At 35.4% G+C, this 25639-nt stretch overlaps 1 protein-coding gene across 4 annotated transcripts in view; it reads left to right on the top strand.

Moving 5' to 3' along the window:
* The window catches only part of krz (beta-arrestin protein kurtz), an 86367-nt gene that overhangs the window by 44079 nt on the left and 16649 nt on the right, over nucleotides 1–25639 (top strand). For all 4 annotated transcript variants that reach the window (XM_081756229.1, XM_081756228.1, XM_081756227.1 and 1 more), the window contains exons 10-11: nucleotides 960–1103; nucleotides 13997–14083. In XM_081756229.1, coding sequence (XP_081612355.1) covers nucleotides 960–1103; nucleotides 13997–14083 — 231 coding nt within the window. The remainder of the gene's footprint in view (nucleotides 1–959; nucleotides 1104–13996; nucleotides 14084–25639) is intronic.

Here is a 25639-nt window from a genome sequence, read left to right as displayed (position 1 = left end):
AAAAATAGGTCTACTAAACATTTTCAACAGATGCAGAGTTGTTTAAAAATCTATTTAAATGAAAGAAGTACGATATGAATCTAACGAGAACTGCATATTGAAATACCAGAAAAATATAAATGCAACGATGTGATCTAAAATACAAATGAAACAGTATGACGGATCGGATTCGATATTTGTAATGCGAATGAATTGACTGAATGTGGTTTTTATCCATTCGCTATTAGGAAGTTGCTGTATCCACTGTATATAAGAAATGGATTCTACTATTATAGAAATATATGTATATCGTGAGATCTCCGCAATAGGTATATTAAAAATCCTACACAAGCTGATTACAAACCAGAGATTGTAAGGGGGTGTCGGTCAAGATGATGTGATAAAATGGGGGGTCGTGATAGAAATTAGGTTGAGAACCACTGCATTAGGTAAAATATTTAAGTACACTTATTGAAACAATTTGTAGAATTTGTAGCTGTGTACGCATCACTTAATTGTGGACGATTAACAATCTGGCGGCTCGAGTCCTACATAAGCTGAAGAGCTCATACTTTATTTATTTATTTATTTATTTATTTATTTATTTATTTATTAAGGTTAAGTTTAATTTAATTTTACTCCAGGAAAATGTTAATATCGCACTATGGGATACATTTCATTTGCAAGGAAATTCAAAGCCGATGATTTATGCTCGATTATGAACGACTTGGTACTGTCTCTTTCTTTAACAGATGGATCTCTTAGATTCTGGAAGAGTTCGAGCGGCGACTGTCGATACTGAATCCATGATATTTGAGTTTCTTTGTAAATAAAAGTCTGTACTGCTGCACCTAGTATAATATCCATAATATTTTCTTTCTTTCCTTTGTAAATATGATCCACCAGTTGAGTTTTAGAAGAGATCAGGTTTTTCAAATGTATTTTTTTTCTTTAACCTGTTATTGCTGTGCTTATTACAGAGACGGTTGTCCTGTGGGTCCTGGCTTTACTTTATCCAAGGTTTATTACCTCACACCATTGTTAGCCAACAATAAGGATAAACGGGGTTTAGCGCTAGACGGCCAGTTGAAACACGAAGATACTAATTTGGCATCATCAACAATGTAAGTAGAGGTAATGTTTTTCCAGTTGCAATTGCAAGTAGGGTTATTGTAGTCACCATCGACACTTCTTCCTTACAGAGAGGGCTGCCCAATTGGACCTGGATTCACTTTGTCAAAGGTTTTCACTTTAACCCCCTTACTGGCCAACAATAAGGATAAGTGGGGTCTTGCCCTTGATGGGCAGTTAAAACATGAAGACACTAATTTAGCTTCCAGTACACTGTAAGTACTAGGGTGTCCTCGTCTGCATGTTGAAAAAGCAAACAATGCCTGCTGGCTGTTATCCACATTTATATATTTTTTTTTTCCTTCCTATCAAGAAAATATACACGACATTTCTGTGAGTCTGTCCCATTTTTGCTTTATTTTTTCTTGTTACGAAGCTTTGCTACGAATTTTATGATTGTAAATTTTTTCCTAAATCATTTTTTTTTTTTTTTTTTTTTAAAGAAAAGATATTACACCAATATTTGTTCACTGCTTTGTATGCTAAATTCTAGCAGAATTCGTATCACATTCTTGCATCTTGCATGTAGACGCTATCAGTAAGAAGAAAGTTCTCTGTGTGCTAGCAGTTTATATACTATATCTATATTCAGTATTTGTTTTTATATGCTTCACTAAAAATTGACGAAATTCTTCAGTTTGTTTGTAGACATTTTTCGCAGAAAAACAATGTAAGTAAAACAAATGTTTGCTAGTCAGAAATGAACTGACTGATGACGGAGAACTAACTTGTATTTTTCCATATGAATAGTTTGTTGAATTTTTAAATTTTAAACACACGAATATGTGTTGTTGGTAATTGTAATTTTTAAAATTCTAAATTAAAGAATACTACTGTATTGATGAACCCTGCTTAATACATTACGATATTTTCGGTCATAATGTCTTTACTTGTTTAAACTGTTGTTCCATGATATATATATTTCAATAGTAGGGTCAATAAAAGATAATTTAAAGGAAATGGCGTGGTGAATTTAATATGAATTTATTGTTGTCGTCTTAACTCGCCGTATAAGAAATACATGAACAAATTAACTAAACATATATTTAAAAAAAAATAAAGCTATTTCAATACGTATGACCAAAGAAGTGAAATTTATTGATGTGAAAAAATAAAAGAAGTATTTTTAATTTGTACTAGCTGAACCTGCGCTTCTCTACACAGAGCATCATTCACATATGAGCATGAATTTCCTTGTCATTCCTCACAACATCTGTACATGTCCCTTTACAGACACAAGTGAAAGTCGTCTCGGTAAAATTCGGCAAGGAGTACCATAAAGGGGGGATTTTCTCGATTATTTTACTTCCGGTTGGAGTTCTTAATTCATGTATGATCAGTGTTTTCTTTCTTCTTGCATGCAGTATGTAATAAGCAAATACATTACACACACGATCAATTAGAATGTTAGTGATATATGGTGTTCATTGGGCAAAAAACTCCAAACAATAAAGATTCAGCTTAGAGTGGAGAAATGGTTATCCTTCGTTTTTCATTATCATTTGGCCATGAAACACGCCTGAGAAGTATGCAACCCACTTTACAATTATGTTGTGTTGAAATGTATAATGCGTAGGATATAATGCTTAGGTTTTTTTTTTTTCTAATTTCAACACTTCCAGTGTACCCGTAAAAATGTAATAAAGAAATAATGGCCGTGTTTTTTAAATATTCCATTAGAACTGGACAATCTACATAAAATTTGCAATCGATCCGTGAAAACGTCATCTTTCAAGAGCCTGTAGTTTTCGAGGTCTCATTGTCGAAAGGATTGGCCACAAACATACAAACGTCCACAAACGTATAGTTTAAAAGAACTCCAAAGATGGCAGCACAATTCATTTGCATTGATTTTGGAAAAGGCTTATTAAAATACAATGGCTTTGAACAATAATTTAAAAAAGATAAACTTGATGAAAAACGGATCTATTTAAATAGTTTATTTAAAGTACAAATACTTTAAAATATTTGTCTTTATTAAACGCGAAATCACAAATAGACGTAAATCAAAGGTTAAAAATCCAAAGTTATAGGTTGGAACTTAGGCACTTTTGTTGCTATTGTAGCATTTTAATAGGTAGATTTCAATACGTATAGCCAAAGAAATGAAAAGTTATTGATGTAAAAAAGAAAAGGAAAGGAAGTAAATCTATATATCTCAGCAGTAAGCAGGGTACGACAAAATCATGGACAACTAACCTGGAAAAGTTAGAGAATTTCATGAAAAGCTGAAAAAAAAAAAAAAAAAAAAAATTAGTAAAGTCGAGGAATTTTAAGTATCGATTTTTATTTCTCAGAATCCTTTTTTTTTTTTCTACTTGGTGGGGATATTTTATAAAATGGTATCTTGCAAAATTGTACCTGTAGATGTATATGCATAGTAGATAAGGTACGTCCTGGTCGTAAGAAATGTAGTTCCTTTTTTTTACATTATACAGGATGTTCGAGATAAATTTGACACTTGTGACTGATAGGAAAAAGCAAGGAATATCATCCTCAAAACAAATTGCATTGTACTTTTGGAAATCATCCAGTAGGAGAACAAGAGAAAGCGAAGTCACTTAATAAATCTGGGTCCATAGCTGTCTCAAGGTGATTCCTGAGGCAGGAACATCCAGCCTTCACGGTGTGTCTAGGAGAGCTGCAAATGCCGCCTGAATCCTGTGGATGAGCTGGGTCTTTGTGTTGCAGACATTGTGGTTGGTGTGTTGCTCCACTACGCCCCGCACATAATCCATGGAATTGCAATCAGGGGAGTTAGGGGGCCAGATGTCGGGACTGGTGAAGTCGTACAACTTACCTTGTGTCTGTTCAGTCAAAAGTTGGCCTTTACTTCCTGGTTCAAAACCAGTTTCATAGTTGACGGGGCCACAACCATTTTCCGCGCTAGAGCTCGTATTCCCTTCCCTGGATCTTTCTGCACATTCTCTTGCAATTGGTGCATGAATTCCTTTGTGCGGCGGCAATCGGGTCGTCTTCTGTGAGCTTTTCTAGCAGCCACGACTTCGTAGTCATTGTTGATGTAGGTGGTTCCAATATTATCGTGATTTTCACTCGTCCATTGCAGTTCTGTTTGTCTTCACAGCTGTATCTGAAACCAAAGAGAAGTAATATGTGAGAACACTGCCAATATCTTCCGACTACTCACATCTACATGCAATAAAACCAGCTGTCAAATTTTACCTCGAACACCTGTATATAGATATGGAAATTTGCAAATCGTGACGTGGAAAGTCAGGAAATTGGTGCTCACCAAATAAGTGGGAATACTGCATAGACTACGAGTAATTTAAATGATTCATAATCATATTAGACTGGAAACAGTGTGTATCTCCTTCTCAAATGTTTCCTCACATGCACAGAAAAAAATGACCTATTTCAATTAAATGTGGCATGCTATTTAAGAAGGTTATTACCTACTCTCATGCCAATTTTATTCAATATCAGTCGAGCCGCTTCTGAGAAATTCATGGATAAATGAATCGTACCCATTACAATGTAAGAAGTTCGAAGAGCAATCTTAAAAATATAAGGTACTCATCTTTCTCTTTCTGATCTTGTTAGATTAGTTCACAAAAACACGTTGTAAACATCAAATTTTCATTAACAGCTGTCAACATTTTGTAGACATACGGGAATGCAAGGAAAAAAGACTTTAGTGGGGATATAATATATGGAAATTACATTGAAAATAACAAAAAACACTGAAAATGCTCACATAAGTAAACTAAATTCTTGTTTGCAGTATATAAATCGTAAATCTTTATGCTTCTTAAATAATAGGGCAGATGTTTCTACACATGCTTAAAAACAATTTCAAAAATATAAATATGGACAGATATTTTGACCTTACCTATTTTATTCTATATATCAAGTGTTAAAATAATGTGATGACAACGGAGATCGCTATCTTGTAGGAGACCTCGAAAGAAGCAAAAAGTATCTAGTGAACACACCGTGCAAATTACGTACTTCCAATGTTATAAGATGCCGAAAACGATGGAAAATAAACTTTAAAGCTTCATAGCTCGAAAACTATAGAATCTATCGTAGTCAGATGAGGAAATTACACGGTAACTAGTATATCTGAAATATCCAGGTTTCAGAATTCCGGTAGAAGCGCACTGAATTATATAGAAGTTGGAGTGCGGGGAGATACTTCTAAGTACTAATTAAGCATAAATAACTATTTATGTAGATGTATGCCATTTTTAAAATCATTTAGTTTTTTGTGTCAGATAATCGAAAATGACTAATATAACTTTTCCCTTTCATGTAACAATCAGAATTATTTCCAAGACTTATATAACCATACATAACGTATTTTAACTTAAATCTAGAAAATTTTGGTAAGCGTTTTTTTTTTTATTATTATTTATTTATTGTGACTTACATTAATTTTATTTTTATCACTAATTATGAATGAGATATGCAATAGTCACTTTCTTAAAAACTTCAATTATGTTCAGATTAAGATCTGAACTCGGGTTCAGAGCAAATAGCTTACAGAATAACGTACACCTACCTATTATCGCATTACTAGTTGATCAAGCACGCACTGTATTTCCGTGCTGTCCCTAGTGTTCGGTTATTTGGTCAGTAAGGATAATTTATTCAAGTTGACAGTGACTTACTATAAATATCTTACGAAATCAAACACTCATCATCTCAGATTGTAAGAACTTGAATATTGAGGTAGATATAGATTCCAGCTGATGTGTCTTTTTTCTTTCTCTTCTAAGTCCTTTTGCAAAAGAGATACTTTAATATTGGAAAGAGAGATAAATTCTTCTAAGAAACAGTGGGACGAGGTGCTCAAGCCATGTATACACCCTGCAGATTTCAATTAACTTCAGAATAGTCAACAGTACCGTTTGTGATCCTTGAACTTCAAGTATCATGAAAAGAAGAGACTAATGAAAAAAGTAAATATATTAAGTAATTAAAAGAAAAAAAAACTACGTTATACTAGTATTTCGCTTTTACGAGTTGCAAAATATTGTTGTATGGCATGCGTGTCGTCGTTAATACAGGATGATTCAAAGAAACGGAAAATTTAGAAAGTTGTGTTGGCAACAGTGGGCGTTTGGTAACAACTGAATAACGTACGCCAGCCTGTCAACGACACCCTGCCACTTAGTTATCATAAATGCTTGGAGTGGTGCGCAACGTGCTTTCGCGATCAAAGCGTTTTACAAGAACCATGTGGAGGGGCATGTAGAGAATTCCGCCGTCATTTTAATTTAGGATGCCACGATCAGCACATGCAGTTAAAACATGGATACGTGATTTCGAGCAAACTGGTTCGGCAATGAAAAAGAAAACCTCCAGGCTGTGTGCTCACCGAACAATGTAACCAAGAGACCGCGGGAATGTTTGCGTAGAGAAGAGCTCACCTGCAAGATGTCATCTTAAAAAAAAAAAACTGTATGTATTCTAAAATGGCCTTACTTTTATTATTAAATGAGATAAATATATTTTTAAAATTGTTTTTATGAAATTATTTAGTTTTCAAAATTTGCTTTTTTTTTTTTTTTATCACTGTATATTTATAATACACTTAATGCAACGTCCTTCACTTTTTTTTTCACGATTATGCTTTGAGCCTAAGGAAGACGACGACTGCAGAAAGCGAAAGGGTGGAATGGAGAAAGTAAGGGGAAACGGGAGAACCCACATACATGGTGTTTGTCCAGCACAAAGCTCCCGTGATGAGAGCTGGGATCGAACCAAGAACCCCACACACCAGCGCTCTGTAACTGAGCAACTACAACCCCGTTATGATGCACACGATTAAGGAAACGACTCAGAAATGAAGGTGAAAGCAATACATTTTGATTAACACTCGTAAATTAATTTTTAGTAGAAGAGCAGTGTGTGATGGGGAACCCTGGTGCTATTTAGGAAAAAAAAATCATCAGTGTTAAAAATAATTGTAGAGTTTTTGCGATAATTAAATCATAAATGAACAGTGTATTTTAGAATAATTTGACATTTATTGTCCATTTGACAACTCTGTAGTCAACAAAACGTGTACAAGACTCGATATTAATACTTCCACATCTAATTACGACCTATTTAAAGCGTAGTTGACCTGTAGTACCAGTAATTTGTGGTAAACCTTACTAGAAGGAATATTCAGACGTTGTGATATGTAGTCTAGTATTCTCCAGAGGTACTTGGGTTTGTATATATTAATTATTGGATTGCGCTTTAATAGAAGGCGCTACATAAACATATTTTGTGCCTTTCAAACAAGATACACGCAATGTGTAACAGAATAATTACACCGTAGTATTTTTTAGCTTTGTGTTTATTCTAGAGTTGAAATAAAATGGTAATAATCTCGTATTAAAGTAAGATCACCGCTAAAATAATTGGGACAGCCGTAGATAGCGTTAGAGTAATGTTAATTTTTTTAACACGCACTGTATTTGTGCACCTAATAATAATAATAAAAAAAGTTAGATTAATTGACTACAAACAGATTGAAAGATATTACTAATAATTATGACATTTGTTTCTGCTGAATTTTGCTGTGCATGTTATATTTATTTCATATAATTAGAAACCATTTTATTTTTAATCATTTTACTACACAAGATTGTTGCACAAAATAGAATAGATTTTCTGCCTGGTATGAAATTTAAAACAAAAATGCATTTGTTTAGCCTTTTCTTTAACCCGCATGACAAGCATTTGATAAAAAAAAATCACTTTGCATTCGACAATACTTAACATTTATGTGTGAATCTGTATATGTGTTAAATTAGATATCACTAGAGGGAATCAACTCGACATAATTACATTCAGAAATCATGTCTTGAAAACAAACAGACGAAATTTATCAAGTGTTATTCGTTATTACTAGTTTGAAATTTATAATTTTTATTATATTCTAATTTACTAAGCTGTGATATGTTCCTGTAATCACCATAGATTTATGGTATGTACTAGAATGTTGAATAGATCAAACAACTATTCTTCCTCTTAATAGAATTATCCCATTTGATGAGGATAATTGGTCGCATCTAAAGTACTTCAGCTCCAGTGGAACTATAAAATTAAAATGTTTTTCAACTATAAGATAGAGCTTCATACCTACAGTAACGCAAACGCTTCGTATGACGAAAAACAAAAGGTCACGTATCAGCAGTCAAGGACACACTAATAAATTTTGTCTTTGTAATTCCGGGTCTTCCAAAAGTTTTTTTTTTTTTTTTTTTTTTTTTTTTTTTTTATGTGTAAATTCTAGAAGACTTCCACTATCCGAGCACACACTTATTTAAGATGATTTCTATGAAGTGTCTTGTACCAAATCTGGCCATAAATACTGTTACAAGGTTTCAGAGACTGCAACACTGTCCATTGTGAGAAAAATGAACGAATATGACGGTGGAATATGCGATGATTCATTGTGAGTGGTGCTATAGAAAGGGAGACATGTATCCTGTACAGACAGAATAAAATGGGGTGATTACAAAAAAACAGGTAGTACTAATGGCGCTAACAGTTGGAAAACGACCGAGTGAAATTTTTAACATGTTTACAAACTGAAAATCAGCTTCGTATTTTTGTGTACCGCACAATTCAGCTGTTCCCCATTCAGGATCGTTCGAGAGAAGGCTGTCCACAAAATATAAGGACTTCAGAAGCTGTTAAAGCAGTGGCAGCGCGTGTAAGAAAAAGTCGTATAGCGAAACAGACAGCGATGACCGTGATATGAACATCTCTAAGCGAACAATGTCCAGGCTACTCGGGGATGGTATTGGTCTTGGAGTTTACCGAGTCAACGGAACCTTTCTGACGTCGAGTCTGAGGCGCAAAGGAAGTTTAAACGTGAACGCCTGTTTTAGCGGTACGCAAACAATAGACAGATTGTGCACTACGGAAGAGAGTTCCAATTGCCAAAATAACAATGTGTATGCTTCATCGTCTCGCGAAGTCAGGAACAGGGGTCCACAAAATCAGAGGCGCCTTCGTTCCACGTCAGTCATAATGTGAAGAGCGAGCTACGGAGGCACCATACATCTTCATTTTTGTGAGAAAGACGTGGAAATCTGTTTTCGAATGTGCAAAAAAACACTACTGGAGCCTGTAGTGAAGAATTTATCACCACCCTGTTCAAAACGCCCCAATGGACTTTCGTGCAAGATTCTTCTTTTGCCCACTAGGCGCAATCAATCCAGGATGAAGCGCAATGTGTTAGACTTGATATCCACTGATGACTAGCTCTCTGGCAGCCCTGACTTGAATTCTAAGGAGTACAAACTGTGGGCAGTGCTTGAGAGTATTGGCCGGTAGAAGAGTAACTAGTTGACATTTTTAAACTCTTTTTACGGGCTGCAATAGCGACATTTCATCTGGAAACGGTGCGTGCTATATGTAATACACGAGTTGCCCACCAGACTTCGAATCTGTGTGCTTGCTAACAGCGGACATTTTGAAATATGATTGGTTCTAACTGTTAGTCAGATCATGTATGCTTTGCATTTGTAACTGTTCTTATGACCGAACTGGGTAATTGGTTAATGGAATAGTCTTCTAGGATTTACTCATTGAAGAATCTCGGCTTTTGGAAATCCTCAAATTAAAAAGGAAACAAAATTTATTAGTATGCCCTTGAGTGTTGATACATAACTTTCGCTCTTCATTACAATAAGTGGTTTCGTTAGTACAGGTACGAAGCTGAATTTTGTAGTTTCTAAATACATTTTAATTTCGATAGTTCCACTGGAGTTGAAGTATTTTATAGGGTGTCTATCGGTCACGAAAGTCACGAATGTCACGAAAAAGTCACGAAATCAGAAAACGGTCATGAAAGTCACGAAATTTAGCTTTTGGGTCACGATTATTTTTTTTACTTATCTGTGCAAATGTAAGTACAGATTGGAAAATTTCGTTCTATAAACGTCAAAATTCACCACCAAAATGTCTATGGTCGGCTTTAGACGCTACCAAATCGCAAGCAAAGTATGTTTCTATCGCATGGATGAAAATTCAGCCTAATTCGCACCCAAATTTGCTCTTGAAAATGTTAGAAAATTTTATGGTTTGGTGAAGAAAAGGTCACGAAAAAGTCACGAAATTAAATTTTGGAATTTTAGTAGACACCCTGTTTTAGTATGTAACCATTTATTTTCACAAAATGAAATGACCTTCCTACTACCGAAGACGAAAAGTTGTTTATCTTTATGAAACATTTAATAAAAAAATAAAATAAAAAATAAAAAAATTACTGGAACATGTTGCAAGATTAGTAAATTAGAATATAATGTAAACAAATGATCCATACGTTCTATAAGCAGTGATAATTCATAGTTTATTGAGAATAGTTCCAAGTAAAATTAGCTGAATTTTATGACAAACTTCCAGGAATTAATATGGTAAAATATGCATAAATTCCTTTCGATGAATTATAATTATTGTCAATTGCATCGCTCAAATTAACAAAACATCGGGAAAGTAAAACAAATGGAATAAAGGAAGACCGCAAAATATAAAATACAAAACTCTTGTATACACTGACTACAAAACAACACGGTAAATTTCCTTCAAAATCATGTTGGAACATTCATTTGCTATTTGAAAGTCCATTGCTTTAGTAGCAGAAATCGATGTGGATGAATCAATAACATGAACCTGAAACTTTATTCAAACTATCAATACAGAATCAATCTCGGTTTCGTTGTTTTTAATGAAGTAAATTTTTAATACTTCTCTCTTTGAAAGGTACAGATTTCTTCAGTCGTTGTTACACGTATGTTTGTTATTCCTCAAGTGATATAGCAATCCAGAACAAACTAATTTTGTTTCTCATTGTGAAGTTACTGTTGATTTCCAACCTATAAGACCCAATATTGTAATTAGTAGTAATATCACTTCCGGCTTCATAGGAGGATTACGTTGAATCTACGTCAGAAAACATCTTGCGGTGTTTCTTATTGTTTTTGCTGTATGCTAATTCAATATTGAAACCAGAAATGCTAGTTGCAATGTTTCCCGAATTATCAGCGTCAGCGTTACGTCCAGTATGGGTATCAACGTTTCCGAATATGTTTTAGCCGGTTTCTTTAAGATATCGTTCCTTAACTTAGAAGTGACAGGGCAGCACTCACTTCATCCCTGCAGAATAGACATATAAAAGGCGTGATCATTTAGTAGAAACAGAATAATAAGCTTACATGGAGTTTGATTTGATCTCCTTCAAATCACTGTTCTTGATTAGCAATGCACTTATCATAACGTTGAATCCATGACTAGAAGCATTTCTGGAAGGGCGTTCAGCTGCTTTATTGTGGCCCTCTCGATGTCAGAAATGGTGTCGAAACGTTTTCCTTTAAGCACGGTTTTAGTTTTTGGGAAGAGCCAAAAGTCTCATGGTACTAAATCTAGTGAGTAAGGGGGGAGTGTTGACAGACAGGAACACTTTTCCGACCAAAAATACGCGGATCAAAAGCAAGGTGTGGGACATGCGCTTTCGTGGTAAAGAAGGAAGCCAATTTAATCGGCGCTAAAATGCTTTTCATGGATCCATACGAGATGTTTGGTTATTCTGCAGGGTGTCTATTGGTCACGAATGTCACGAAATCAGAAAACGATCATGAAAGTTTGGGGTCACGATTTTTTTTTTTTTTTTTTTTTTTTTTTTTTTTTTAACTGTACAAATGTAAGTACAGATTGGAGTAACTTTTGTTCTATAAAACGTCAAAATTCACCACCAAAAATGTCTATGGTCGGGTTTAGACGCTACCAAATCGCAAGCAAAATAAGTTTCCATCGCATAGATGAAAATTCGGCCTAATTCTCACCCAAATTCGCTCTTGAAAATATTAGGAAATTTTATGATTTGGTAAAGAAAAGGTCACGAAAAAGTCACGAAATTTCATTTTGGAATTTTACTAGACACCCTGTTCTGAAAGCTTTCGAATAATCATTCGCCTGTTTAAACAAATCATTTGTGCCACTTTTTGCTAATTTTCATCTGTTTTTGACGTCGAAGGACGTCTTAATCGTTGCTAGTTTTCAGCCGACTCGTTGCCGCTTTTGAATCCCTCATATCACTTGTAAACAGTCTTCAATGCCACCGCTTCAGCGTTATACACTGATTTTGACATTTTGTGAGCTTCTTTGGCACTTACTTGCAGCCTAGAACAAAACTTAATGTTGGAACGCGACAGACACTCTTAACACGCCCTCGCTCTTCTGCTTCTGGAAGCCAACTAACATGTCACAACTTGTTCAAACTTGACACTGACTGTACCAACTGTACCAGAGGTTGAGGTTAGCGGGCTTACTAGTTGAAATGGACACAACATCGATAGATGGCACTGTGAAACTACATTCACCATACTTTTTGGTCACACCCTGTATATGTAATATAGCAACAATGAACTTTTCGCCGACATTGAACAAAGCTTATTCCTTTTTCCATCCAGATATTGAAAATCTATAGCGTCACTGGTAACGGCAAATTAGCATTATCGGTTTCGAAAGATGTATAAGGGTTTAGATGAAATGTTTTCTTCGGAGATTGAAACCGTTTTTAAGAAGCATCATTTCTCATTTTGTGTTATAACGTTTTTACTTTGTGGAAATTTAACGTTGAAACTGGAAAGTTGTAAAAAAAATGGAGGACGGAAAAAAATATATGTATTTCTAGGACGCTCAATTTTTTAAAAAAATAATAATAAAATTCCGAATGTGAGACTTTGTTGAAATTGAGTATATAAATTTTGCGATAAAATAAGTGTGTAGGTGTTTCATGGTTCTTGAAAATTCTGCTAAATGAGAAGAGGATAATTTTTATAACATTCAGATTTCCAGTCTTATGTTCATAAAATGCTTAATGTGAGTATTTGCTTTAGCTGGTGGTATGAAATTCAATATATGAACGCCGTATGAAAAATAAGGAACAGTGTACGTATTTCAGTGTTTTCGAAAACTCTTCTAAAATAGGAAAGTGGGACAGTTTCTATGCAAATTTAACTGGGAATTCCCGTTGAAAGTAAATGAAATCAAAGACTAAATCTTATAAAGACAGTGTAGTTGGTAAACTCTGATTACGTAGCTAACTTATTATTTCGTGCTACGAATCAAATATGTAATTTAAAATACGGTGATAGCCCCATTTATTGTGTGGCTACTGGGACCACTTAACCAGTAGAGGAGGATATTACCTGTGATTTACGAGAATATATGAAAAGGAGGAACTGAAGCAAAGAGTAGATTAGGGATATAACAAGTATACGAACTGAATAATCGTACTTTGCACATGTAATTGTTTATTCATCGAGGTCTTGAGACACTTTTAATTAATTTATAACTGCCTAAAGAGGCTCTGATCTCACTTAGCAAGTATTAGAAACGAAGTTTATTTAAGTGTTATAGTAATGTGCAGGAATAGAACATTTTTGACAGAAATATCCATTGCTGCTAGCTAGACTGTAATGTTTGGTTGACAGGAAATGTGTTAAAGGGTGTTTTCTCAGGGTGAGTTAATCATTTATATCACACTTATAATATGTAACCTTCAATTTCATCTTCCAATTGAAACTTAAATTATTCTGTGTGCAAACCTGCAACGTAGATTCAGATATGGCGAACACTTTCTGTTTAGTACGTGGCGAGTTCCAAAATTTCATGGTTAACTAAGCGTTTCCTAGTTGTAATTAGCCTTACCAGTATAGAAAAGTACTGCTAAATACGTACAAAGTCGATGTTTTGTAGTCTGGTTTGTAGATAGTTCGTATGTAACAAAGAAGTTGATTCCTTCAGTTGATCTTACTAATAACTATGTGCTACTCATTAGTGAACACTTGTTGGGACCGAATGAATTGATTCACACGTTTACTAACTATTTTTCACTTTTGTGTGGTCTTTGCAGTGTAGCAGATCCTTCACAAAGGGAGAACCTAGGGATTATTGTACAGTACAAAGTGAAAGTGAAATTGTGTCTAGGAGCACTAGGAGGGTAAGTACTGGTTCTTAATACTTGAAATTAGTGTTTAAGAAAGTAAGCTTTCACGTACCTGAATGGTTAACGCCCATGAGCCTTGGTTTGATTCTCGAAGGAACATGGTGTTGAATCGACATTATGAGTCAGCACTGCCCTGCTAAGCAAAAAGGCCTTATCCCCATTTCACATACTTTCGAGAAAATAAATAAAACGCGTTTTGGCTTAGGCTGTACGTTCAAATTTGTTATATTTCAGTAAAATTTTATTAAATATATTTTCACGATCTAAAATTTGTGTGGTAATACAGTTAAATATTTTTGCTTATGAATTGCCACTTAAGTCCTTTTTGCTTACTTTCAGTTACAGGTTTGAACATAAGGTAAACACTCGTGACGTCATTATCTCCTACCTATTGGTCAAACCACGTCAATTTCACTTTAGATAGATGCAGAATTGTACTACAAACATTCCCATACCAATATCTCGAGTTTCGAAAAATGTGGGGTTAAGGTCTTTTCGCTTAGGACGGCAGAGCAGGGGAAGTTGCTTAAATGAAGAGATAGCGAACTCTGGTGTAAGAAATTACAAAGATTATACAGGGTGTATCAAAAAGGACTTTACAATTTTAAAATGTTACATTGATTTATTCATTTATTTTACAGACATGGTTTTGGTGTCATTTTGTAACAAAATACATCAAGTTTTGACTCACGTAGTACACTAGTACAGAAACAAGCCACCGCAAGCGCTAGTGGCAGTTCCAGCCAAGATGGCTGCCTTTACTGGTTCCGAGCGTGCTAGCTGTGTGTTTTGGTTTGAAGAATCCAAGTCTGCGACGACAACTGTGCAACGTAATATTCGTACAAAGTACGGCAAAAATTTTCTCAGTAGCCCTACTGTTTATCAGTGACATAAGTGCTTTATTGAAACTGGTTCGGTAAGACACAACAAGTCTTCAGGTCATCCCCGCACGTCTGAAGACATTGTAGAACAAAGTAAGACAAAGCTTTGAACAGTCCTACAAAATCAACCCGGCGTGGTTCTCGACAGCTGGGCGTCCCACACATGACAGTTTGGCGTGTGTTGAGAAAACGGTCGCATCTCAAACCATACAAATTGCAAATGGTGCAAAAATTAAAAGACACTGATAGAATTGCTTGTAAGGAAGAAATCGACTTCAGAGAGGATGTGTGTCGCATCACCAATGGTAGCTCTTTAGGTACAAGAAAAAAAAAAGTATTTTGCTACAAAATGACACCAACCATGTCTGTCAGATAAGTGAATAAATCAATATGAGTTTTCAAAGTTACAACAGGGTGTCTATTGGTCACGCAAGTCACGAATGTCACGAAAAAGTCACGAAATCAGGAAATGGTCATGAAAGTCAAGAAATTTAGCTTTTGGGTCACGATTTTTTAAAATTGTACCAATATAAGTACGGACTGGAGAATTTTGTTCTATAAAACGTAAAAATTCACCACCAAAAATGTCTATAGTCGCCTTTAGATGCTTCCAAATCGCAAGCAAAGCACACTTCTATCGCATGCATGAAAATTCGCACCCAAATTCTTAAGAACGTTACGAAATATTATTGTTTTGTGAAGAGAAGGTCACGAAAAAGTCACGAAATTTCGTTTTGGAATTTTAATAGACACCCTGTATAAGGTCCTTTGTGATACACTCTGTATTCTGTCCGTAATTACCTATCGTTCAGTTGTACTCTCGTAGTCTCACATGTAGTGAACGCCAGAAGAGTTTTGAAAACGCAGCTTAGTAGGTTACAACATTAAATATTTTGTTCTCTGCCTATAGATGGGTCTTAGGACGTAGGTTTCGCCCATGATGCTTTTTTCTCGGGGGGAGGGGGTTGAGGACATTTTTTTTCATTGAAAATAGTACAATCGCACTTGAATTATATCATAATGACGCTTTTAAGAATGCTAATTTTAATAAACTTTAGTCTTCAAAGTTGATAATCTTTGTTTTATCACAATCCTTTGTGGGCCTGAGCCGCCGTAACGCCATCTGTCATGATTACTGTGGATGGCAAAAGAAACAAATGTAATAAACAAGCTCGGCAATCGAACTTAAGATCCATCCATCGCCTGTGGATTGACAGCTTCACCAATAGCAATCTGAATGCATATAAAGCTATTCGTACACAAACATTGTTACAATGCAAATTGTGATGTGATTCAAACAAAACCACAAACCTCACCACAAACAACCGCAGTAAACCAGAATATTAAGAGTTATATTAAAAGCAATAACTTCAGCAATTTGATTTCACTGTAAGGAACATAATATAAAACCTCATGTAGGCGGGCTATGTACATAACAAGCACCGAGAAAAAATTGAGACAAGAAATTACATGTATGATTCAACTCATTGTTTTAGGAGAACGCGGTGGCTCAGTGATAGAGCGTTCACCTCCGGTGCTTGGGGTCCCTGGTTCGATCCCAGCTCGCGCCGTGTAGACTTTGTGGTGGACAAACACCATGCTCGTGGGTTTTCTCGGGGTTCTCCTGTTTCCTCGCACTTTCTTCATTCCACCATTTCACTCATCATCACCGTCTCCTTTAGCCTAACCGGCATAACCGTGGGACATAAAACTTTAAGAATTTCAATTCATTGTTTTTATGTTTATTTTATAGAGGTAAAAAAAAAAAAATACAAGAAAAAACTATTCACTAAATAATTGAATAGAGTTTCTATGCAAGTCTAGCTAATAAGCGTCTTATCTTTTGCAATGATGCGTCGTTCTTTCCGCTTCTCAAAGTACCGCCCACAGGTCTAGAACTCAGGCGTACAAAGTAGTCTGGAAATCCACGTTTCATACACACTTTTAATAATTTCGTCTACACATGCACTCTCAGTAGCTGAAGTATTATCGTGATGTATAAGACAAGTCTATGGAAGTATATCACTCCGGTTCCCACAGATGATGTTCAAACGTTAACAAAGAGTCTATTGTAACGTAAAATGAGTGTTCTAAAACAGTGGTTCTCAAACTTGTTCTTACTCCGACCCACATCAAATAATAAAAAGTATTTTGTGGCCCACCTACTTTTATCGAAAAACACTTTGACATTCTTTCTCAATAAATATGTCATATGAAATTGTACGCATGTGCAGAGAAGGTTAAAGTGTTTCCATAGAAAGGACACAGATCTAACACTACTTCCGACGCAATGCCCTATCCCGGGGGCGCGGTGGCTCAGTGGTAGAGTGTTCACCTCCGGTGCTTGGGGTCTCTGGTTCGATGCCAGCTCGCACCGTGTTGACCTTGTGGTGGACAAACACCGTGCTCGTGGATTTTCTCGGGGTTCTCCCGTCTCCTCCCACTTTCTTCATTCCACCATTTCATTCATTTCTCATTATCACCGTCTCCTTTAGCCTAACGGGCATACCGTGGAACGTAAAACTTAAGGATTTCATTTCATTTGCAATGCCCTATCCCATGACAGATTTTGAGTCACCCATTCTCTTTCCATTCTAACCCAGCATCTGTACTGACTGTACAACAGTGCCGGGCTTTGAGTAACCACTTACTCTTCACCTCATTAACAAACGCTTCCAATTTTCATTTTCTGAATAGTACGTTACAACATATGTTTCTGCATCAAAATAAAATTTTTCAATCAAGGAAACACTTCTCGCGATCCACCAAATAACTGCCTACGACCCACCAATGGGTCACGACCCGCACTTTGAGAAACACTGTTCTAAAAAATAGTTCCTAATAAACATCACTATACTGTTAGCGACCGACTGAATTACGCCCAGTATAGTGACTAACATGTGGTCAACGCGTTGCGTTGCCCTGTCTCTAACAGGGATATCAGAAGTTTTCTAGACCTAGTGGCTGTCACATCTTTTATTCACCTGACTTCTCAGTTTGCCTCACAGTGCTAGGTAGACGGTGAAAATTGGGAAGCACTGGCCGGGAATCGAACCGAGAATAACGCGGAAATGAGTCCAACACTAAAAATGACATGCTTATGGGTAAACTCACATGCATAGCTCTTTTTGAGTACATATATCCCTGTATATATATATATATATATATATATATATATATATATATATATATATATATATATATAGATAGATAGATAGATAGATAGATATATAATACAGGGTGTTACAAAACTATGTCACAATATTTTGGGAATAGATTACTCACATCAAAATAATAAAAAAGTTCATATGGACCTGTGCTCAAAAGTGGTTAGTTTCGAAGTTATAGGGTACTGAAAACGTGAAACAATTAAACTTTAAAAGTTCATAGCTCCACTACTATGGGACCTATCGTAGTCAGGTCAGGATATCACTGGGGAACTGGTATGTGAACTAAGTTTAAGAATGCTCCAGTATTTGCACACCAATTTTTAGAAAGGTAGTTGGAGAGTGATCAAGTACACCAGACAGCCTCTCTGAAAATGAGTGTGCAAGTACTGGAGGTTCTGATAGATGGATATTTGGAAGGTTCACATACTAGTTCCTCAGTGATATATATATATATCTATATCTATCTATATATATATATATATATATACCGGGTGCACCATTTATAATGTCCCACCTTTATAACAGAGGAACTAATAGAGTGAGAGAAGCGAAACTTTGCACAAAGCAACTACAGGAAGGGGGACATCTATCCATGTATTGGGTAACATCACTAGGTGAACAGTGTTGCCAACCCAATATAAAGTTATGATTTTTTAAATGGAATGACCTAAATTTAATACCATAATTCGAATCAGCAATGAAAACAAAGACGAAAGAGATGACACTCGCAGATCAGTGTAGCATACTTTTTGAGAAATATTGTAAAACATATGTCAAATTTAAACGCCTTTAACACACACAAGGAATGAAGTAGTAACTGTTTGTGTACATTAAATGAAATACTGGGAAGAACTCTTTAAAATGACTTCAAGTTTAGAAGGATCAGTTAAACAGTGTTGCCACAACAGAAGAGAGAAAAATTGAGTTTGGAAATAGTGCAATAACTTGGAAAAGGTCCCTAGTACAGTATAGGTTTAAATGCATAGAGGAAATCAGTATGCCATAAGGAGCATTATCACGTTTATTTGAGATCGATAAGTCAAGTACTTACCAAGATATTCGGTACTCTGTAAAAGCTGAGAATTTTGTGCTGTACAAGATGGTAACGCTGTTTCAAAATTCCCTTTTTTTCCTCAGCGTTGGAGAAATCGTGAAGAATTGATTAAAATGAAATAAAACATTAATCAATGGATATACAATGAAATGAAACCCATTTGAATCCTTGAAGGGAGTAATTAAACGTAATGTGGATATAAATTGTTCTTGAGTTAGTAATACCAATTCAAATTTTAACAGGATGGTAGAAATACGTTTACGAGACCTACCTAATAGCTATTTCGTGTAGTGAATATACTTATTCTCGTGCAATTTTAGGGGAGTAATATCGAAACAATTCAATATTATCTGTAAATATTACCGACTTGTTATTATTTCTTTTTTAAACACGAATGAATGAAATAAGTAAGAGTGTTCCGATTGAAGCAATGCAAAGGATGATTTGCGAGCACAATTTCTTTGCCTGTATTATAGCTGTTGGGTGTAGCCAAGTGGTGTAATCAAGATAATTACTCACTTTCTTCGTTTGCACGTCTAAGAGGATCATTCGGAAGCATTGTTCAAGATATTGTTCATATAAGAAATGCAAGAAGTCATTACAACTGCTATGCCGAAGATCACCAACAAAATGTTAAATATTGCTTTGCGTTGACGTAATCCATATCGGAATAGTTCCCCAAGTCTTTGGCATTACGCACCAGGTCACGAAACAAATTTCTTTGTGTGGTATACTTTGTACAGATGAACTCTCACTTAGGAACTTAAAATTTTAGTCATTGGCCCTAACTGAGTATTCTTTTATTTATTATTATTTTGCTACCATATTATAAATCGCTACAAAGGTTAGCTGTATGAGTTGTAGCCTATATGCACCAATGAAATAGGCATTTTTTTTCTGGAAATACCTAATTATATGTACCATAAAATTCGTGTATTTTTTAAATTTCTATTTTGCCGCCAACTTTTCAAACTGCACGTTATCTTTTGTATTTGTCAGCTCATTTAATGAATGTATAGTTACAAATCATTGCATAAGTTTGAAACGCGCTACTGCTTTTCATGTGAAGCTCGACATAATGTTTTAAGTAAATTTTTAGGAAGATTTCTCGTGCTGCTTTACTTTTGCCGTACAACTCGAAATAATTGTTCAAAAATTACAATTTTTACAAATTCCTTCTTATTGTTTACTAAATGATTTGTGCTGGCCGACATGGAAACATGTCAAATGGAATTGTTAAATTTCAAGGGGACCATTACAATCAATTGTTGAAAAGTTAAAATTCTTCTAGGATTTGCGTGTAAATACGGCGTCCGGATGTATGCATAAAAACTGCAATGCAAAAAACAAGAAACAACCTGTGCTAGTAGGCCACTAAAAAGCACGAATGCTATCTAACCGAGTCACGGCAGAGCGAAACTGAAGGGCATCTCCAGAAAGGAGGTGAGTCCGAAGGGAGCAGATGCGTCAGGGAAGGTTGCTATATGCAAAAATAAGGATAGTGAAATGAGTGGATTTTGGTAATGATATGAGTTTCAATAATACTTGTCACGGTTTCATACTTGTAGCGTTCCACTTGTAAACATAAAATACAACTTATGTACACTGTGCACAAATACAGCACCGGTAGAAAATAGTTTCTAATACAACCATCATTTATATGCACTTACTTATTTTATCCCTAGTAAAGTACTCGTAAGAATTTTACACTATACTCCGCGCCACCCGAATTGGCGTGTGGCATCAACCAATAAACTCACAGTGCACTGTTACTAAACCTTCAGGGAGGAATCAAATCATTCATAATTAATTTTGTTCGTATTTGTGGACAATTATGAATGACTAGGTTCCTCCCTGAAGGTATAGTAACAGCGCACTGCGATCTTGTTGGCTGTTGCCACACGCCAATTCGAGGGACGCGAACTATAGTAATCTACACTTGTAAACATAAAATACAGGTGTATTACTTTGTATTTAACTCTATCGCTTGCAGAAAATTGTTCTTTATGTCTTTTCATGCAAAATACGGACTTTTACCTGTAAATCTTTCAAAATTTGTTGAGCCAAAAGTAAAAAAGCACCATATTTACTTTAAATTCAAAGGTAAATAAATTGACCAAAATGCAAGTACTAGCAAGTAGTAAGACTGATGTAATGAACTATACACTGGCTCACGCACAACAATGCGTGATGTGTTTGTAATATAGTGCTGATGGGATTCACTAAAATTTTAGTTAGGTGTTTTTTTCTTTCTTTTTGTCCTTGAACATAAAATATGAGGTAGGATACGTAGGTTGGCTTTGGTTAGCTTAGTTTAGTATACATTTAGTAAACTCCTTCTATGATACTGCAGCAAACGTAAAAAGGGGTGAATTTTGCATTAATATCAAAAAAATCATTGGTTCAAGTTTTCTCTTACATACACAATTGCTAGGTCGTAATTACTGAATGTCTTAAAATGTTTTATACGGCATCATTCTGCAGTGAATTGTGTTAACGAAATTTAAAATATGGCTTTTTTCGATTATCGGTATGCAATAATAATAATTATTGCATCGTTCCTGCGTTCGTTTGCGATTCGCAAAGTTTGCGAACATATTTACGAAATTCGACTCATATACTGTTATTTAGCGTGGCAAATAGACTGTTATTTGTTATGGTACCAATATCTTTTAATGTTTGCAATTAGTATTTAGATGTACCGCTACGTACAACATTATGTCCTAGCAATGTATTGTACGACAGTCACTTTGAAAGTTCTGCACACTGTAAGATGTTATGCAAGCTAATAATTTATTGTACAAAATATCTTTACAGGCGTTCAATACAATCTTCATGCTTGTTTATGACAGCTTCTCAAAATTTGGCAAATTCTGTATTCTGGATAGGGCACCTTCATTGTTCAGGTGTCTGATCACTGGTATCACCTCACTGAAAGCTTCATCAATCGAATCAGAACGTTTTCCACAGAGTGGTTCTTTTAATTTGGGAAACAATTCAAAGTCTGGTGGGCTCAAATCAGGACTATATTGGGAAGGAAAGTATTTCCCATCCATATTTGTTAAGTGTCACTCTTACTTGTAGAGCAGATTGCGGCCTTGCATTATCGTTCAGAATACACCAGCTGCAAGAATGTCGGGATTTCTTTCAATAATTTTCGGGCGCAAAACATTTTGCAGAAACAGCTTGTAATATACGCCTGGTATAGACGTCCCCTATGTCACTCTATTGTAGCCATCTCTCCATTCGTATCATACTCGAAGATCATCGTGAGTAAAACGTTTGATTGTTGCTAGCAGAATTTCTTCGGGCGTGAAGAGTCTGAACTGTTTTAATGTGACGACTGAAACTTCAGTTCTGGTTCAAACTCTCGTATCCAGGTTTCATCAATTGTAACAGTCGTTTGAAAAAACTGATCTCCTTCTGTTTGATAACGTTGAAGCAATTTTTCTGCGATTCGTTTGCAACGTGCTTTCTGCTCTTTACTCAGATCATGCGGAACCCATCTCTTCATTTTCAGCTTATCAGTAATAATTCTGTAAAGTGAAGTGACAGATATTTTGGTCTCATATGCAATTTTCTTACATATTTTCGTCGACCCTCTCTCAAAATGTCATTCACAATAATCTCAGGAGTGTAGTCTGTTGCAGTTGATGGTCTTTCACATCTTGAGGTGTCCGCAATGATTGCACGACCTTCACGGAAACGAGCTGAGCACCGAAATACAGTGCTATGATCCACTACACTATTTCGACAAACCTCCCGCAAAACATTGTAAATTTCAGTTGAATTCTTTCCACATAGAGTTTCGATGTCGATATAGGAACGCTTATCATCATGTGTAACCCAACCTCAGTCAGGTTCACCACTGAATTTCTCACAACACAGCTAAGCAAACCAGAAAACAGAGAAACAATCATCAAGCCGAAACTCTGACCCACAACAAACCTAAAAGTGACTCGCTTTTCAGACATATCATTTTGCAGTATATCATAATTCTGTATTCAATTATTGTGAACCATTGTACAAGAAACAAAAGGTTTTGATTGAATTATAATAGGAAAATACTGTGGTTAAGCCTTCTTAAAGTTAAACTGCGAGGGCACTGTTGCTCAGTGGTAGAGCACTTACCTCTGGTGCGTGGGGTCCCTGATACGATTTCCGATCCAGTAAGTTTGCGGTGGATAACATCGTTTCCATGGGGTTGTCGGGTACTCTCGCTTTCTCTCACATTCTCATCCCATTAACTCTTCTATCATCAGTCACTTGCCTTAATCATTGTCTCCCTTAGCCTAAATGGCATAAACGTGGGACGTTATACAGAAAGTTACGCTGCGCTAAGGAATACGATGTCGTATATAATTTGCAGAAGAACTATGGAATATTCTTTACACATTATGTTTACACTATTTTGTTTACAAGCATACCCACCTTTGCTAACGCGCCTGGTCCCTATAGGCACCTTGAGTTTCCACTACTTTGGCCCTGCCCTGACTTGGTTAAATACTTCCTTGTTTTTGTGGCCATCCAGCATAGATTTGATTTTTTTTACTCTATTCGTTTACTCGTCAACTCACTACGGATCCAAAAGTTCATGGACCCACCAGGTTCTCCGTTTCCGATCAGATCATTTCCTGTTTTTAATGGACATCTAACAGAGGTTGTTTGGTGTTTGTTCCACTATAGCTTCTATGGCATAATTCTACGTGCTGTACTTTTACTCGTAACGTTTGGGTCCTCATAAGGGAATCGGCACCTATGAATCAATAAATGCAGCTCATTTCTTAAAAAGAATTTATACATTATTTGTAGTTAATTTCGTGGTGAATGAAATACAAAATAAGTTGTGTATGGTCCCCTAAAATTGGTCAGTACGTATAAATATTGGATGATCTGAAAAATTTTGGTACCATTTAACAGAACTTAGCCTATGTATTTTCAATTCAAATTTTACAACTATTAATATCTATGTTTTATTGTCTTTTCCAACTTATATTCGGGAGAAAGAAATTAAATTAAATAAATATATGTTTATGATGATCAAGAAACAATTATTTGTAACCTACATTACAAAATTCATGAAACAGAAAAAATATTGTTTCCTTATTTTAATTACTTTGCTTTAATTCAGCATGTCACAGAATATAACTTATGTCACAGATTAGTACTTTAATAAAACTCCAAGGCAGAGGGAAAAAAGGGAATTTTGAAACAGTGTTACCATCTTGTACAGCACAAAATTCTCAGCTTTTACAGAGTACCGAATATCTTAGTAAGTACTTGACTTATCGATCTCAAATAAACGTGATAATGCTCCTTATGGCATACTGATTTCCTCTATGCATTTAAACCCATACTGTACTAGGGACCTTTTCCAAGTTATTGCACTATTTCCAAACTCATTTTTTCTCTCTTCTGTTGTGGCAACACTGTTTAACTGATCCTTCTAAACTTGAAGTCATTTTAAAGAGTTCTTCCCAGTATTTCATTTAATGTGCACAAATAGTTACTACTTCATTCCTTGTGTGTGTTAAAGGCGTTTAAATTTGACATATGTTTTACAATATTTCTCAAAAAGTATGCTACACTGATCTGCGAGTGTCATCTCTTTCGTCTTTGTTTTCATTGCTGATTCGAATTATGGTATTAAATTTAGGTCATTCCATTTAAAAAATCATAACTTTATATTGGGTTGGCAACACTGTTCACCTAGTGATGTTACCCAATACATGGATAGATGTCCCCCTTCCTGTAGTTGCTTTGTGCAATGTTTCGCTTCTCTCACTCTATTAGTTCCTCTGTTATAAAGGTGGGACATTATAAATGGTGCACCCGGTATATATATATATATATATATATAAATCTAACTTTAAGCTAACTCTTGTAGCTCTAAAAAGTATGTTGTTCGTTCCAGTAATAACTGACAGCTTTTATTTTGTTGGTAGAAATTATTTACTTACTTTACATAGCAATTTACATTGTTAGCCTAATGGATTGTATTTATTGTTTGTGTATTTCTAAGGATGATAGGCACACCCCTTTGTGCATATACTTCGTATAATTTCGGGGTTTTTATTTTGATAGTATAGTAGTTATCCGTGTCTTTTTATTCTCGTAAATTGTCTTACGTTTTCATCGTCTCGTTCTTCATACATATCAAAATTATTATTAATATAAAACGTGATTATGTTATTAAATTGACAACGTTGGTGAATAAAATTTTAAATCGTCTGAAAAGTTTGACAATTGTTGTAGTAATTTTTGTATTGTAAGGGTATCCTCATGCAGAGAAAACTAAATACATGGAAGTGCGTCTGGACCGTAATACTGCAAATTGTGGAGGCGTTAAAATATTAAATAATACTTTTGATAAAGTGGGTACTTTCAAGTATTTAGGATCAATATTAACAGACGAAAATCATATTCACGAAGAAATTAAATGTCG

Source organism: Thermobia domestica, chromosome 4 (assembly GCF_964235325.1).
Source record: "Thermobia domestica chromosome 4, izTheDome1.hap1.1, whole genome shotgun sequence".
NCBI classification, from domain to species: domain Eukaryota; kingdom Metazoa; phylum Arthropoda; class Insecta; order Zygentoma; family Lepismatidae; genus Thermobia; species Thermobia domestica.
Note: the sequence above shows the minus strand (reverse complement) of the source record. Positions and strands in the feature narration are given on the sequence as shown.